The sequence below is a fragment of the Microcaecilia unicolor genome, chromosome 11 (assembly GCF_901765095.1).
Source record: "Microcaecilia unicolor chromosome 11, aMicUni1.1, whole genome shotgun sequence".
Classification (NCBI taxonomy): Eukaryota; Metazoa; Chordata; class Amphibia; order Gymnophiona; family Siphonopidae; genus Microcaecilia; species Microcaecilia unicolor.
Window position 1 is genome coordinate 62,252,684 of NC_044041.1, and position 16,992 is coordinate 62,269,675.

The 16,992-nt window shown below is 40.0% G+C and overlaps 1 protein-coding gene across 1 annotated transcript in view; it reads left to right on the plus strand.

The window, feature by feature from the left end:
• The window catches only part of PRR14L (proline rich 14 like), a 76,175-nt gene that overhangs the window by 36,290 nt on the left and 22,893 nt on the right, over window positions 1-16,992 (plus strand). The window contains exon 3 of the mRNA XM_030219906.1: window positions 736-6,355. Within this exon, the coding sequence (XP_030075766.1) occupies window positions 736-6,355 (5,620 nt within the window). The remainder of the gene's footprint in view (window positions 1-735; window positions 6,356-16,992) is intronic.

The window sequence follows — 16,992 nt, forward strand, 5'->3', positions numbered from 1 at the left end:
CAGGGGAATAGGCTTTAACTTTATGGGCCCAGTTGTAAAAAATGTCAATCTCAGCTTGGGATTTTCACCCTGATTTCGGAGTTCCCTCTGAGAACCAGTATGTTTGTCTCTCTTTGTGTCTGAATATTATTTTATGTGGTTGACCAGCAAGTGAATGCAAGATCAGTGTGTACAAGCTGGAAAGGAATCTTTTATTTCATAGGTAATTGGGTTTGTAGTAAATGTTTGGATCTTTTACTCTTTCTTCTTTGATAGCAACGTCTTGAAAATTTGAGCAATAGGTACATTGAAAGTGGATATTAGGTAGAAATATGTGGCTGAGAGTCTTTTCATTTTCTCTCTGGATTAGGACACTGGCAGTGGGTTGAAGATAGCTGAGAGGTGTGATAGGGAAGCAAGAATAATAAATGTCTTCTAGCTTTGCCATGAACATGTTGGTTGACGGTGGTGCCATCCATATTCCCATTCTGTTTTCTTGTTTTTGGAAATGGATGCAGTTATTAAATAAGAAATGCATAGACCTAAATTAGAGCACCCTTTCTTTGTGCTGCTTTCTATCCTGAACAAATCAAAATGAGGAAATTAAAGATTTGTTGATGGATAAGAACTTTTACTGCTGGGAGAAATACTCTTACAGTCATGGCTCAAGATTCTTTTTATGTTGTCATTAATGATCTACCAGTGTGTGCAATAGGATTGTGGGATTTAATATTAATTTTGTTTCTTTTTGTGCAGTTGATAATCAAGACAACCCACAGGTGATGAATGAGTGTCTGGAAAAGCTGACTAAGAGAGCACCAGGTATGGAGGGTGCTAGGACATTTAGCATTGCAGGACAGACTAAAAGAAAGCATAAAGGTTTCCTGCTGGAGAACACTAAATGGCAAGCCATAGACGCACATACGTCCAGTGGGCAACTTTCAGAAACTGCAAACCTCACCTCCACTGGACAGACACAAAATCTAATAGCAAAAACACTAGAATATAAAAGACAAAGTGACTGTGCCAAACCGTGTGTCACACCTAAATTCTGCCATATTAGTCCTCATCACGACTTGGTGCTTGACAATGGCAGCAATGATCAAGCAAGTAGAGACAGCTTCCCAAAGTCTGATGACCACTCACCACCTTGTTGTAGCAGACAAGTTTTAATCCTTCCTACATGGCAAAATCCAGAGTCTGCACTTGGAGTAGCTGCTGAGACATCTCAGACCACAAGTGCTGGTGACTGTGATACACAAAAGTCACACCCTATTGAAAAGACTGAAAACTCAAGTGTTGACAAGATCTTGCAGGAGATGGAACAGAACGTTCAATTTCAGGAGACTTGGATCTCTAATGCACTTTCAGAACAGCTGCTATTGGCAAGAGCTGAAGCCTGCAAACTCAGCAGTGAAGGAGATAACCATGCAGCAAGGGTGAGCAGTTCAGTGCCTTTGTGTATTTGTGGTCTTCAAGGAGGATGTGATATGAAAGACTCTTGTGATTCTAGTGGAATGCAAGAAACATTTCGTTACAAATGCTGCAGCCTATCCTATGTGCCTACTGCTGTTGCTTCTTCAAGTGAAGAATCTTCCACTAGAGAGAAATTTAACCAGATCACTACAGAAATTCATGGAAAAAAGATAAAGGAATCTGACCAGTGTGCAGATAGAACCTTTGTAAGACTCAACAATAGTATAGGCCAAGAGCAAGCAGGAAAACATATCTCTTCATTACTAACAGTGGGGCATCTTAATAATACAGGACATGCAGATGAAAGTGTTTCTACTTGCAGTTCCTTGCAAATCAGTGGCTATCAGGACTCTCTTTGCTGCTCAAGAACATCAGGCTACTTTCAAAAATGTAGAAATAATGTCCCCAGTGGTGATCCTATCTACCCATTCATATGCAGAGAGAGAGATCTTCCTTGCATCCTTCAAGAAGTACTTGTACTAATCATAAACAGGGATGCTTGCTCTAACATGCAACATGTCAGTTGCCCCAAAGAGGTCAGTATCTCTGAATCTGGTAAGGAAATTGCAGTTTCAAGCATTGTTGCATTTGTAGAAAGTGATTCCAATGAAGATCATCTGAGTGGATCTTCAGCCACAAAGATGTGTGAGACAGAGTTGCAAGATAGCAACTTTCTTTCTGACTGCTGTAACCAAAGGAACTGTTCCCTAAATCATAGTTTGGCAGATTGTTATAACCAGTTAATTAAGGAATCCCCAAACCACTGTACCACTGCACTAAAAAACAGAAAGATGAAGGTAATCCATATGAATACAGACAGTGTGCAGTACCTAAAGGATCTATCTTCACTTTTAGATACCAATGTTGCCAGCTTAGACCACTTTGGCTCCAGAAGCTCTGCATTAAGCGAAGCTAAGTCTGACACTACAGAAAGCAAAGATGCTGAGAACAAGAAAGATATTGCTAACTCACCTCAAAATTATTCTTTCATAGAATGTGAAGCCTATACTGGCCCAAAGACTAATGAAACCCACAACAGCTTAACTCTAGACACAGCTAAATACTCACCAAATGACTCTGTATTTGCAAGCTGCAGTACTTCTGATGCCAGCACTTCACTACATGCTGAAAATGTATGCAGAAATGTTCGATTGGAAGACGTGAGTTCCACAAGTTCTGAGCAGTGTGACAGAAAGCAAGATTATTCAGATGTTGGCTCTGTAAGGTCTATATTGCTGCAGGTATGCTCCTGTGCAGTGCAGAAGGCTATAGGTGATAGTGGGGAAACTGGGCTCACTGTGAGGATATGCAGTAAAACTGCACTTCAGAACCATCACAGAAGTCTGACAAATACATATTTATCTTTTATAAGTAGAGACTTACACAAACTGTTGTTTCCATTGTCTCTGAACACCACAACAAAAACAGCAAAAGATCTTATACCACAGAAGAGAAAGCGGGTTTTCTCCACTGAAAGAAGCAATGCTAGTACATTAAAGGACAACTCTCAAATTCACATCCAGTGTGTTGATCAACTGAAAAATTTGTCCTGGGCATTGAAAGATTTAAAACTTAAAATTGTGGACCTTTCCTGGCAGACAGATTGTCCTACCAAAACCAGACCCTGGTATTCTGCAATCAAATCCTTTGGTGCTCTGGCTTTAGATAAAAAGTATTGTAAAACAATAGAATCACCTAATGCTGTAGAGTATCGAGAGATTGATTCAGAACATCTGAAAGATATGAGCTGTGTAAACCCTTGGCCTGAAGAGCTGATCACCTTTTGCAAATGCAAACTTGATCAACCGATATGCATCAGAAAAAGTAAGCGAGCAAGGTCTCAAGGAGATATGTGTAGAAAACCAAGCTTGCCTGAACATCTGACTTCAAACTGGTTTAAAATAACTCTGGAAGATAGGGTGCAGTACCATGTGAAGCAGTCTGACACTATGACAGTGGCAAACCATTCAAAACCCATAGAACTAGAAGACAGCAGTTCATTACTAAACTGCCAGGAGACTTTACCTGACAATGTCCAAAATGCTGAAATGGCAGAGTTAGGGGGACTGATTCTAGACAAGATGTGTCATATTAGGACACAGTGTGAGTCTGTTGGTAATTTGCACTTAGTATGTAAGAGCCCTCTATGTGAGTCCGATGATGTGAAAACTGTCTCTGAAATTGAACTGAAAGTTCCATCTGATGCTCAGGAACAAAATAATCCTGAATCTCAGTCTGGCTCTGTGGTCGGTGATCAAAAATGCATTGTGGATACAGTGGAATTCAAAGAGTTGTCACATTTCATACCTAAAGCTGAAAAGACTTCAAAATGCTGGAGCTCAGCAGTTGAGCTATACCAACCTAATGTGCATGAGCAATATCTGTTAACATACAAGAGGGACTTTGACTCAGTTGCTCAACAAGCTATCCAAAATAATTCACTTAAACAGTCTTTAAAATGCCCCAATATATACACTTTATTTGAACAAGGAACTGACATCAATCGTATTGCATCATTGTCAGAGCATGAGTTGGAGGAGATACTGTCCAATGAAACGAACATGGAAATGTCAAGACAGTTCCACATAAATAGTGAGGGAAAATTTGTGGATGCACTGAGTGGTGAGCAGCATTCGGAAGTGGTGCTTGACTATGGATCTTGTGACACTGTCAGCACCATTTGCTTAGCACATGAAGGGAAGAATAACAGAGCAGACAAAACAAAGAAGAGAATGGCAGACAGGTCCAAATTGCTCTTGCATTCCATGATTTATAGTAATGGTTTATCACCAGTATCTTCAAAAGGTCTGAAACTGCCTCAACAGAAATTGGAAAACTGTGTCCCTCTTAAGGCGGGAAGCTGTAAAACGCTTTCATTGACTTCCAGCAAAGTGCACAACTCAACCAATGTCATCAAAAGTATAAATCAAGCATTAAAAACTGTCGGTATTCTGTTAGTTTTGGAAGGTGAAAAGGAAAAGAAACAGCAAGTCAAATTGCCATCTGAAACTGGATGCGATTCTACCAAGAGTATCCTTCTAGATAACAATGTATTGTCAGAGACTGGGGAGGCAGGGTCTCTTAATGCAGCATCCATGCCTTGTGTACCGAGGTCATCTATCACAAAGAACAGTGGAAGAAACACACAATACCAAATGAAGGCTGAAAATCATTCATTTGCTGAGAAGGTGACAGGAATCAGTGAGAATAGGGCAAAAAGTCAGACTGCAGGAGAGAGGGCACTTTTTAAGCGGAAGAGGGTACACGAAGATGTAGAAGTTCTAGTTAAAAACAAACTTTGTAAGAAGCCTTGTACTAAAGCAGAATGTTTCATGCAAACAGAACTTCACAAAACAGAATCTATTATTTCTGCCTCATGGAATCTGTCACTCTCAACTACTGCACCAAAGGTCAAAGTTCTCAAGAAACAAGATTCTGCAAGAAGGATCCATTGGAATGATACAGCAGTTTGTATTACCTCCAGCACCAACAGTGTCTTGCAAGAAGCCAAAAAACCAAAGATTTTAAGAGATCAAGTCAACTTGCCGCTTGTACAGGTAAAGACCTTGTCAGAATCACCTTGTCTCACAGTAAACTGGATCAAAAACTTTCATTGTGCCACATGCATCCCCACAGTACCGCCATCCAGTAGCTGTATGGAGCTTGAGCCTAGTAAGATCTATGTTGCTTTTGGGAACCATCATAGTCAAAGCAGAATTATAACACTTAAGAAACGACCAATCAGAAAGTGTAAAAATTTTACATGTCAAGAACAACTCAGAAATGTTCTTAAACTGAATCCCAGTAAAAAGCTTACTGTTTTAAGAAGCTCCCCTCAACATGTTTCTAAACTGGATTACAAACTGCAAGGCTTTGGAACATCTGTTCCTAAACCACCTACTCCAGAAGCAGCGATTGCCACAGTGAGTTTAATGGACCATGCATCAATTCGAAGAGAAACAAGCTGTGTTCGCAAGAGCAGCTTGATACTTACCAGATGTTCCAAAGATTCGACATTGTTAAAGAAGCTGAGTATGCTGGCCAGCAAACTGCTGTCCCCAACAAAACGCATCTGTAACTTGTGGCCTTTACAGCAGGCCCTCAAACTCTCTGTACTTTCTGAAAAATGCAGACAGTTACTGGACATGCTTTTGCATATGAATTTGGAAGTAGATGAGCGCTGGGGTGAAAGCAGGAGTACTACCCTTTCCAAAGAGAGTATTAAGAAATGCTCGGTTCATCCTACAGAATCTACAGAGTTAGTCAGGAATGACCTCCCATTCGTCTTTGATAACCCAAGTTTCCCTGTCTCTCTCCATATAAAGATGGACTCCAAAAGTGTACTGGACCTCAGAAAGGTCACATCTTTACCCTATGCATGTGACAAGCTGGAGCCACCAACCTATCCATGTCCACCTTTAGTAAGAATGCTTGCTTTGTTCCTGTCTCAGAGCTCGTCAACAGCCCTTTCTGGTGTCCATAAAAAGGATTTCTGTTTGCGGGGTGGGCGACAGCTCAGTGATAGATATCCAAGACCTGCTGAGGTCAAATACCCTACTTCTGAGCAGGAAGAAAGCACCACAATTTGTAGCCAGTCGGGTCTTCACACTATTTTAGCACTTTCATCTCCTGGATGCTATCGAGTCTGGATCAGGAAAAGGAGCTTTTCTAGCAGGGTCCATGTCATCCAGAGACTTTTCATGACCCAGCTTAAACAAAGTTTAAAAGAATTAAGGACCCAGGCCTCTGAGGCAGATGTGCTCTTTTCTTCTTTTCCTTATTCATTGGGTCGGGTTCTGCTGATGTGGAGCCAGCATGGTCCATCTGCCTTTTCCTCCAGTAATACTTCTGCCCAATCCAGTCACAAGACATGGCAGCATGATGTGAGCAGCGAGATCAGGTAAAAAAAAACCTATATTGTTTTTCTGAAGGATTTCATTCTACTATTTTTCCCCCTGTTTCTTAGGGAATGTGGTGGGGTGGGGAAAAGTAAAGAGTGAGGCTGACTTACAAACTAGAATGCAGTCAATTTCCATGCCTGGCTTCTGTAAGTTGCTTCTTTATGTGCCTGGGAAAAATAATACTATTAGGAAGAGGTTGGGAACAGCAGAAGCTTCTGTATGACCTTTAGAGTTCTGATGTCGTCCAGCATCACCCCTAGCAGGGTGTCGCTCTCCTAGATAGCTGAGGAGAACCCCGTCAGCCCTCCTGAGTATGTGTAGGTGTTCCCGCATTGGCATTGGTCCCAACTCCTCTCAATTTAAAACATCCATACAGACCTACTGGATACTGAACCCAAATTCTCCTGAGATCTAAATAAAATAAAAACAAATGAACAAGCTGTGATGGCTGAAATTTAAAGCTTTGATGGGCAGCTACCAGATATCAGTGGGTTCAAGAGGGCAGACCCTTGAATTAAACTGCCTTTCTCGTTTCCGGATAGCAATAGTTATTTCCCATCTTGACTATTGCAATGCTTTTTATATAGGGATAGCACTAAAATTTACATTATAAACGTCGATTCAAAATACTGCAGCAAGATTGATTTATGGAGCAAAAACGTTCAACAGAGTGACACCACTTTTCCATAATTTACACTGGCTTCTGTTCCATTATTGTAGTCTTCAAGATTGGATGCTTAATGTGTAAAATAATTCATGGATCTGAACCTTGATATGTGTTATGTTTGATTGTATTACCATCTGCTTTAAAGCCTTTAGGATAACTGCATGACTAGGTAGGTAGAGGGGGGAGGGATGAGACTGTACAAATGTTTCATAAAGTTTGGGATGTTTTTTATATAATTTACTAACCACATTTCTATGGGTTGGAACGCCTGGGGGTTCTGGGTAAGTAAAGGTGATACCCTTATAAAACGCTGATGATGGATCTCGCTATTATGCGATAAAGATATGATTGTTGCAATGATGTACCGCAACTGGGTTCATATATTGTTATTGGTTAGTCATCAATAAAAATGTTAAACTATAAAGCATTTAGGATATAAAAATAAAGTGATCTATCATTCAGGAATGGATGCAGATTCATTGCAAATTTCCAGTTCTGTTTGGTTAGCATCCATTGTAATCTACTCTGAACCAAAAGGATTTAGTGGAATATAAATAACCAGGATTAGAATTAGAGGTAGCCACAGGACTCTGAGACTGCCAGATTTCCAGGGCTCTTCACAGGCACTGCAGTCTTCACACATGCAACAAAGCAACGCTGATAAAGTCGAAAAAAAAACGGCAGACAGCCGCTGCACAACACTATCTCCCCCAGGTCAGTCCTCCTCCTTGGTCAGATCCTCGTCTCAGCACTGTGTTCTCAGCAGAATCAAATAAAAAGGGGGAGTAGTAACACAAAAAGACCAGTAAATCTAAACCTAAAATGCAGTAACCTCTTTCTCATACTGTAAGGGCAAATTAATCTCTGCTTTTCCTAAGGAACCAAAATAGCCCAGAGTAGCAGGGCAGGAGGTAGACAACACCCGTCTCACTAGCCCTCAGGAGGGGCAGAACGTGTCTATCCTCCGTAGTATCCATTCTGCATCTACTTCTCATACTGCTGATTTTAATACAACCATGGTGCTGCAACTTATGCAGAAAACTTTTAGCAGACTTTTTTGCTTTGCTCCAGTCCACTGCAGCTCCTGATTTGGCTCCTTCCAACCTGATGGTAGGGTGGCAGGCTTCTGACAATGCACTGTACACTAGGAGGGGCATAATCGAATGGGGCGCCCAAGTTTTCCTGAGGGCGTCCTCGCAGGACGACCCTGCGAAGGGGCGGGGAAACCTGTATTATCGAAACAAGATGGGTGGCCACCATTCGTTTTGATAATATGGTTGGGGACGCCCAAATCTCCACATTTAGGTCGACAGAGATGGTCGTCCCCGATTTTCGGCGATAATGGAAACTAAGGACGCCCATCTCAGAAACGACCAAATGCAAGCCCTTTGGTCGTGGGAGGAGCCAGCATTCATAGTGCACTGGTCCCCCTAGGGGGCACTGCAGTGGACTTCAGAAAAAGCTTCCAGGTGCAAGGTCCCTTACCTTGTGTACTGAGTCCCCAAAACCCACTCCCCACAACTCTACACCACTACCAAGGGGGGCACCTACATGTGGGTACAGTGGGTTTCTGGTGGGTTTTGGAGTGCTCACATTTACCACCACAAGTAAGAGGTGGGGGGGGGGGGGGGGATGGGCCTGGGTCTGCCTGCCTGAAGTGCACTGCAGTACCCACTAAAACTGCTCCAGGGACCTGCATACTGCTGTCTTGGAGCTGGGTATGATATTTGAGGCTGGCATAGAGGTTGGAAAAATATTTTTAAAGTTTTTTTTTTTTTAGGGTGGGAGGGGGTTAGTGACCACTGGGGGAGTAGGGGGAGGTCATCCCTGATTCCCTCCGGTGGTCATCTGGTCATTTAGGCACATTTTTGTGGCTTGGTCGTTAAAAAAAAAAAGGACCAAGTAAAGTCGGCCAAGTGTTCATCAGGGACACCCTTTTGTTTCCATTATCGGCCGAGGACGCCCATGTGTTAAGCACGTCCCAGTCCCGCCTTCGCTATGCTTCCGACATGCCCCCGGGAACATTGGTTGTCCCCTCGACGGAAAGCAGTTGAGGGCGCCCAAAATCAGCTTTCGATTATGCCGATTTGGGTGACCCTGGGAGAAGGACGCCCATCTCCTGATTTGTGTTGAAAGATGGGCGCCCTTCCAGAGGCATAGCCAGGTTTTGATCTCAGGGGGAGCAGACTTTTATAAAATAGGCGCCGGTTGGTGTCAGGTAGACAGCAGTGTCTGTATTGTTGCTCAAGGACTGTGGCAGGCACTGATTAATACAGGTTGTCTCTGTTGCGTCCTGCCTACAAGGAAACAGTAAGTTACATCAGGAGGCAGGACACAGACGAGGTCCCTGGACTGGCTAGAGCAGGCAACCTGTCTTCTTAACTACAAAGTAAAAATATTCAAATCGTGACCATCACCTCAGGAATAGCACATACATTCCTTCCACTGCTAGACACCTTCTTTAAATCAGATGAGCTTTTGTTTGTGTGGTGACTCTGCAGGATGTGGAGACCACTAGTCTTCAGGATTTTTATTTTGGTTGACAAGGGCCACCAAAGGCGGCCCTTGCCCCAGAATGGCTGAGCCTACTTTCAAATAGGGCTAGACACTTTGCCATTCAAGTTTTCAGGCTATCCACAATGAATCTGCATGAAACAGATTTGCATGTAATGGAGGCAATATATGCAAATCAATTTCATGCATATTTAATGTGGATATCCTGAAAACCTGACTGGCAAGGGGGTACTCCAGGACCAACTTGGGAAACACTGCCCTAGAACACAAAACTTACCACCCCAAAACAGGCCTAACCCACCTATGAAAAGACAGTGCTATATATATTACACTAGGTTTTTAAGCACCAATATACCTACTATTGGAAAACTGGAACAAGCTGCACTGTTACACATTCCTACACAGACACTACATGCTAGCAGAATTCTTCAACTCAGTCGCACATGCAGAACATGGACAGCCCTCATCTATATAACATGAGTAGCCATACTGGGTCAAACCAAAGGTCCATCTAGCCCAGTATCCTGTTTCCAACTGTGGCCAACCCAGGTCACAAGCACCTGGCAGAAACCCAAACTGTGACAACATTCCATCCTACCAATCTAAAAAGAAGCCAGCAGATCAATATAACATCAGAAAGATTTTATTGAAGATACCGCATGTAAACAAATTGCCCGACACAGGCCGTGTTTCGCCCACCAAGGGCTGCGTCAGGGGCTACAATAAACAAACAGATTGAATTATAATAAAACATCAAATTTAAAATATAAAAACAACATACTTAACATATAAAAACATACCACCATAGTTTCTCATATATTCATGAGCAAATAGATAATGTATAAGCTATAAAATGATAATAAAATGTTATACATACATGTATATAAAATCTAAACATGAATAAATAAGTATGTGGTATACATAGAAAGGACCACTTAATACAAATAAATAAATAAATCATCCCATCACAAAAAACGCATTATATGTATTTAAAAATTGTATATATATACAAGTATGTACGATTCCCAACATATATATAATAAATAAATATCTATATAAGAACATATACATAAAAACAGCAAAGCAAGGGCACTGATATACAGCATTAGACCTTGAACATATATAAATATGTGAGAATATTGTGTAACATATTAAATAATAAAAATGGAGTGGTGGACACATACCTAATTTGAAACCTTCTGAAAGGAGCAACTCTAAAAACGGAAAACCTAAAAATATGAATGTAATCAAACACTAAATATAAATATATCAAACCAGCAATGATAAAAGATCATAATAATGAAACATTAAAAAATAAGAGATAAAAACAAAAATGACAATATGAATAAGATTATGCAATAAAAGGTTACTCACTTGTGGTGTATAATAGATTGGAAAAAACCAGCGCATACAGCAGATGCCTAAAATGACTGTCCAAAAAATAAGGAATGAAAATTAAAAATGAATAATGTATATAAAATCACTACTGTCCAGACTAACAGGATGTGGAGATGCACAATATACTGAATGTATGTGAGAAATATCTAATGGAATGAAGTCATGGTTATACTATATATTGCTGTGTCAGAAAAAATAGTGCTATGGTGTGTGTATGCTCGCTGCGTATTGTCAGAAAAAAACCTCTAAAACTATGTGCCAAAGGTGTCTAACAATAAAGGGTTATACTTGGTGATATCTGTTTAAAATCATTAAAAAACACCATAAAGCTCTAAAGTATTACTGTTACTCGTTCACAGTAAGAGAATATATGTGCAGGAAGGGGAATTTAAAAAAAAAAACCAAACATAGAGCGCAATAAAATGAAACTTAGATGAGCAGTGTCTGAAAATCCAAGTCAAAAGTGAAGGGGGAAGGGAGAAAAAAATACCACTAAATGCTGCATGCAATTGTCAGAGAGGGAAATAGCACTAGTATAACGGAGACACTATCCGAAGGACCTTATAAATATAAATATCTTATAAAGTACCTTGAAACAGAGGCTATACTCACTGTGACTCTTAACACAACGCAAGCAGATGCACTGCTGTCAAACCTGGAAAAACTTTGAGGAGTGTCATGTGATGTTTTTTAATCCTTGATTTCCGGGTCAAAGTTAAAAAAAAAAGAAAAAAAGAAAAATGAATTAAAAAGCCAAAGGGCTGTATGCTATTGGCAAAGAATGACCACAAATACCAAAAAATATTCATATGTAACAAAAAACAAATCTTAAAAACACCAATGCTGAATTAGAAAAAAGGAAAAGGGGATATTGAATGATACTATGTAGTATTGACATTGGAAGCGTATATATATGTATTAGGATAATTAAAAAGCACTAGACTTGCAAAAAAAAAAAAAAAAAAAAGTAATGATTGTTAATGAAATGCAAACGACCAAAAACAAAGAAATAAAATGCAATAATAGTCACCCTAAGTGAAAAAGTGCTCATAGTTAGGGCAATATATAGAATGCATGAACAAAGTTAAAAACATAAAAACCATATATATATATATATACCCATGATTGATAAAAATAGAAAATAATGGGATGACAAAATGAATATAAATAAAAAGAATAATTTATTCAAAGAAAGACTGATAGATCTGTCTCCATGTTCAGACCTTTAGGATGTAGTGTTTGTAACTCAAAAATAAATTGTTGCTCCTTTCTTAGGAGGAAAGTGTCAACTGGTCCACCTCTCCAATTCTTCTTGTAAACAAATACAACGCAAAACCGTAAATCTTCAAAACAATGTCCTAAAGTCTTTGAGTGTTCCACCAGTGGTTTCTCGAGTGCATTCCTTTTTATGGCACTTTTATGCTCAATTATTCTGGTATTGAATTGTCTCTTAGTTTTGCCTATATAGGCTAAACCACACGGGCAAATTACCGCATAGATAACATTTCTAGTTTTACAATTAGAGAATTCTTTAAGATGAATCTTTTTATTCGATGATGGAATATGAAGAACAGTAGTTTTAATATTAACATTGCAAACAGAGCAGGAACCACACGGATAGTGTCCTGCTGGTAATTTCCTTAGTGTTGTTGATTCAATATGTAATGCTGATGGAACTAATAAATCCTTTAAATTCTTTTCACGTTTATACGCTACTAATAACTGTTTATTATCAAAGGTAGAAATGCCCTGTATTAAATGCCAATGTTTTCTGATAATCTTGACAATGGGATTAGACATATGATTAAATGGAAGTGTGCGTACGATTCTGTCATTCTTTTTCTTCTTGACTGGTTTTAAAAGCTCAGACCTAGATAACCCAGAGGCTCTCTCAAACCCCTTATTTATATGTTTGAGTGGGTAGCCTCTCTCGTAAAAACGTCTCGTCATATCTTGTGATCTATAATGATATGTACGAGGATCAAAACATAATCTCCATAGCCTTAAAAACTGGCTATGTGGTAGATTTTTGTTCAGGGATGAGCTGTGACAACTGTTGTATTTTAGAAATTTGTTGACATCTGTAGGTTTGCGGTAGATGTCTGTTATGAATTTGTTACCTTTGACGCAGATCTTAATATCCAAAAAAGGAATACTTTTATCATAATTCATTTGAAATTTCAAATTTGAGTCCAAGGAATTTAACCAAATATAAAAATCTTGCAAATCACTGGTTGTCCCATTCCAAATCAAGAAAACATCGTCTATGTAACGCTTCCATAAAAAAATATTTGTTATAAACCTATTTTCAGTCAAGAACTTTTCTTCAAAATTTCCAACATATAAATTTGCAATAGATGGAGCGAATGTCGCACCCATTGCAGTGCCCTTGATTTGCTGATAAAATTTACCATTAAAAGCAAAGTAATTTCTAGTCAATGCAATAACTGCTAGTTCAACAATAAAATCAGTAGGTACACAACGGTAAAAATCTCTCTTGGAAATGATATTCCTAATAATCTCAATAGACTCTGATTGGGGTATGTTGGTGTAAAGACTCTCTATGTCTAGTGTGACCAAAATCATATCTTTATTCGGTGTTATATTACTCAATATGTTAATCATGTCCGCTGAATCGCGTACATATGATGGTATCCGGCTGACAAAGGGTCGTAAGAACTTATCTACGAATAGAGATAATGGTTCTATTTTAAATTTGATGTTTTATTTATTATAATTCAATCTGTTTGTTTATTGTAGCCCATGACGCAGCCCTTGGTGGGCGAAACACAGCCTATGTCAGGCAATTTGTTTACATGCGGTATCTTCAATAAAATCTTTCTGATGTTTACTTATTTTTATTTTTGTTACATTTGTACCCCGCGCTTTCCCACTCATGACAGGCTCAATGCGGCTTACATGGGGCAATGGAGGGTTAAGTGACTTGCCCAGAGTCACAAGGAGCTGCCTGTGCCGGGAATCGAACTCAGTTCCCCAGGACCAAAGTCCACCACCCTATCCACTAGGCCACTCCTCCATCTTATATGTTATATTGATCTGCTGGCTTCTTTTTCCATATTGGATTTTGCAGATCGCTTGCCTTGTTGTTTTTTTGGATCCTACCAATCTAATACAGAATAGGGAGCCACAAAAAAAAAATTTTTTTGAAATAAAGACCCCCATCAAATAGAGGAAATCCAGTATCTGAATATTTAAATTTTCTTTAAAGAACCTATAAAATATATCTTTTAGGTGTAACAGTCAATATTTTAGGAAAATTTAAAAGTCTTAAGTTCAAATGTCTAGTAAAATTATCCAAATTTTCAATTTTTCACTTTAAAGTTAATCTATCTTGAACAAAAGTCGTCTGAACACTCTGCGACTTTTGAATAGAAGAGTCTAATAAATTCAACTTATCTGACTGGATCTTCCTCACACTTAGCAATCCTTCGTGCCTGCTGATGAGCTTGAGGGGAGATTCCTGCACACATTGTGTAAATGGAGTCCAGGACTGTCCAAATAGTATTGAGGGTCACCTCTGAGGGTCTTGCCAGGGAAAGAACTGTTGGCATAGCCCCATCTCCCATCGGTCCCTCTGCCAATCCTCCTAAGTGTTGAATGGCTTTACTCCCTTCCCTCTGAGTTGATGTTATTGCAAGAACTTCCTGAGAAGTCGGCATGCCCTTGGTCGCATCAGGCAGCATACTGCAGTGTCTGGCGCAAACCCAATGTCATTGGGTCTTGTGGCTGTGGAGGAGGTGCTGGTCCGGTGGGACTCAGCAAAACTTCGTTTCCAAGGCCTTAACTTTCCTTCAATGAAGGGCCGGCCAGAACACCCCTAAGTGTGGGCATCATGAAGGCGCTGATCGTTGCCTGTCGAGCAGAAGGTAAGTCTTGCTACAGCCAAGCAGAAGCCACTTGCTTTCCCTTCTCTTCGGCACAAGGAAATAGAAAAACCACATCAACGAGAGGTAAGGAAAGTAGAGTTAGACAAGAGCGATTTCTCCAGCATCCTCACTGTGCAGCCATCTTGGATCTCCCCCTCAAGATAGATTTAGATTTGGTTGGTGATTTTATTTTTCAATTCTCTTTATTCAATCTTTGAGGTTAGCTAATAAGTATAATTAGCACTGTTACAATGATATGTTGTGATCTGAAGCCTGATTGCGATTCATGTAGTAAGGAGTATTTCTCAATGTAACTTTTATTTGTTTGGCTGCTATACCTTCCATTATTTTTGTCGTTTAAGGGATGGATGCTACTGGTCTGTAATTGGAGGTATCCATGATAGGTTTTTTTGTGTGTGTGTCCTTCAGGATAGGTGTGAGCAGTATGTTGCCTTTCTCCCATGGGAAACGGCCATGTATCTCTGATGAGAGGTGAGTTGGTGTATGAATCTGTCCGATGCTAATTATAGTAGGTGACTGGGACAGGTGTCATGCAATGGATGGAGGAGAATTTTCTTGACACTTGTGTTAGTGTCTCATATGTGGGTTGTATGACGGCTGTCCAAGTTCTGTCTTCTGGGGTTTCTAATTGGGGGTGATCAAGTTCATCTATGAGGGCTTCTAGATTTGTGACATCATGTGTTATGTTCTTCCTGAGGTTGAGGATCTTCACCTTTGAAGAATCTGGCAAGTTCATTTGCTGACGGTGGATCCTTGTTCGCTGATGTTAATGGTTTGGTGTTTATTAAGTTATTTATAAGTTTATATAGTTTCTTTGTGTCTTTGTAATCTGAGCCTATGTGTTCTTTATAATATTTATTTTAGCCTGTTTAATTTTGGTTTTGTACTGTTTCGTGCTTCCCTCCATGCAGTTGGTTTTAGCCATTTTTAATTCTTCTTCATACCATGGTAATGCTTTTTGCCTTTGTCCTGGCTTTGTTTTCAAAAGGCTATTGTGTTCAGTGTGTGAGTGCTTCTGTTGTCCCATTCTAATAGAAATCCTTCCATGTTTGTCGATGGCGACCATTGGTCTTCATATATGGCCTTCCAGAATTGGTTGTATCAGTCTTTCCTTATGATGTATATGGTGTTTGTGATCATGTTGGGTGGGTTTTGTGTTCATTCCTGTAGAGGGTCATGTTTAGTTTGAAGTGATCAGAGCATGGAATTTCTGTCCATCTCGTGTTTTGTATTCTGGAGTTATTGTCATGTGAGAATCTGTGGCTAGTAGGCCTATAGCGTGCCTTTTGATGTGGGTTGTAGTCGCTGGTGGTCGCTGGAAGTCCCATAGTTGAAGGAATTTGTCACATTCTTTGGAACGGTCTGTTTCCAGGACATCTAGATGTAGATTAATATCTCCTATTAGCAGTGTATTGGGGTTAGCTACACATGTGTTTGAGATGAAATCCATGAAATTAGTTTGGGTTGTTTTCCAAGATCCTGGGGGTCTGTAGAATAGGATGCAGCAGAATTGGTTGTGTAGAGTTTGATACTTGATTTTATATGAGGCAATTTCCAGTTGTGGAGTTATAGATTCTGCAGAGGCTTCAGCTGTGAAGAAGGATCTGTAGATTAGTGTCCCGTCCCCCCCCCCCCCCCCCGCCTCTTTTTTCCCTTTTCTAGTCCAATGTAGTATTCTATATCCTGGTGGGCATAGGACCAGAATGTTAGCCTTCTGTGCCATGTATCCATGTTTCTGTGAGGAATTATACCTGGTCAAGATGGCAACGGGCCCAAGGGGGAGGAAGGAGGTTGAAAAGACTGTCAGCTGGATATAGTGATCTTGAGAGGAAAGCATTGAAAGGAACGGTGAATAATTGAAAGTTTAGAGTCTGTAAGTTGATGCACAAGAACTTATATGGCTGAAGTGGTCTGAAGAGCAGAGTCTGAACGTTGATGGTGATTTCTGATTTAGGGAGGGGGAGGAGAGTTTAGTGGAATGGGCATGTTTATGGTATTTTATTATTATTTATGGCATATTAAATAAAGCTGAACTGTAAACTTTTCTTTAAGTTGCTGGTGAGATCTAAAGAGGTTTGGGTGGGAGGAAGTGGATAATTAGCTATGTTGTTTCAGGTTCATCTGGGAATGTATTTCTTGAGGGTCAGGG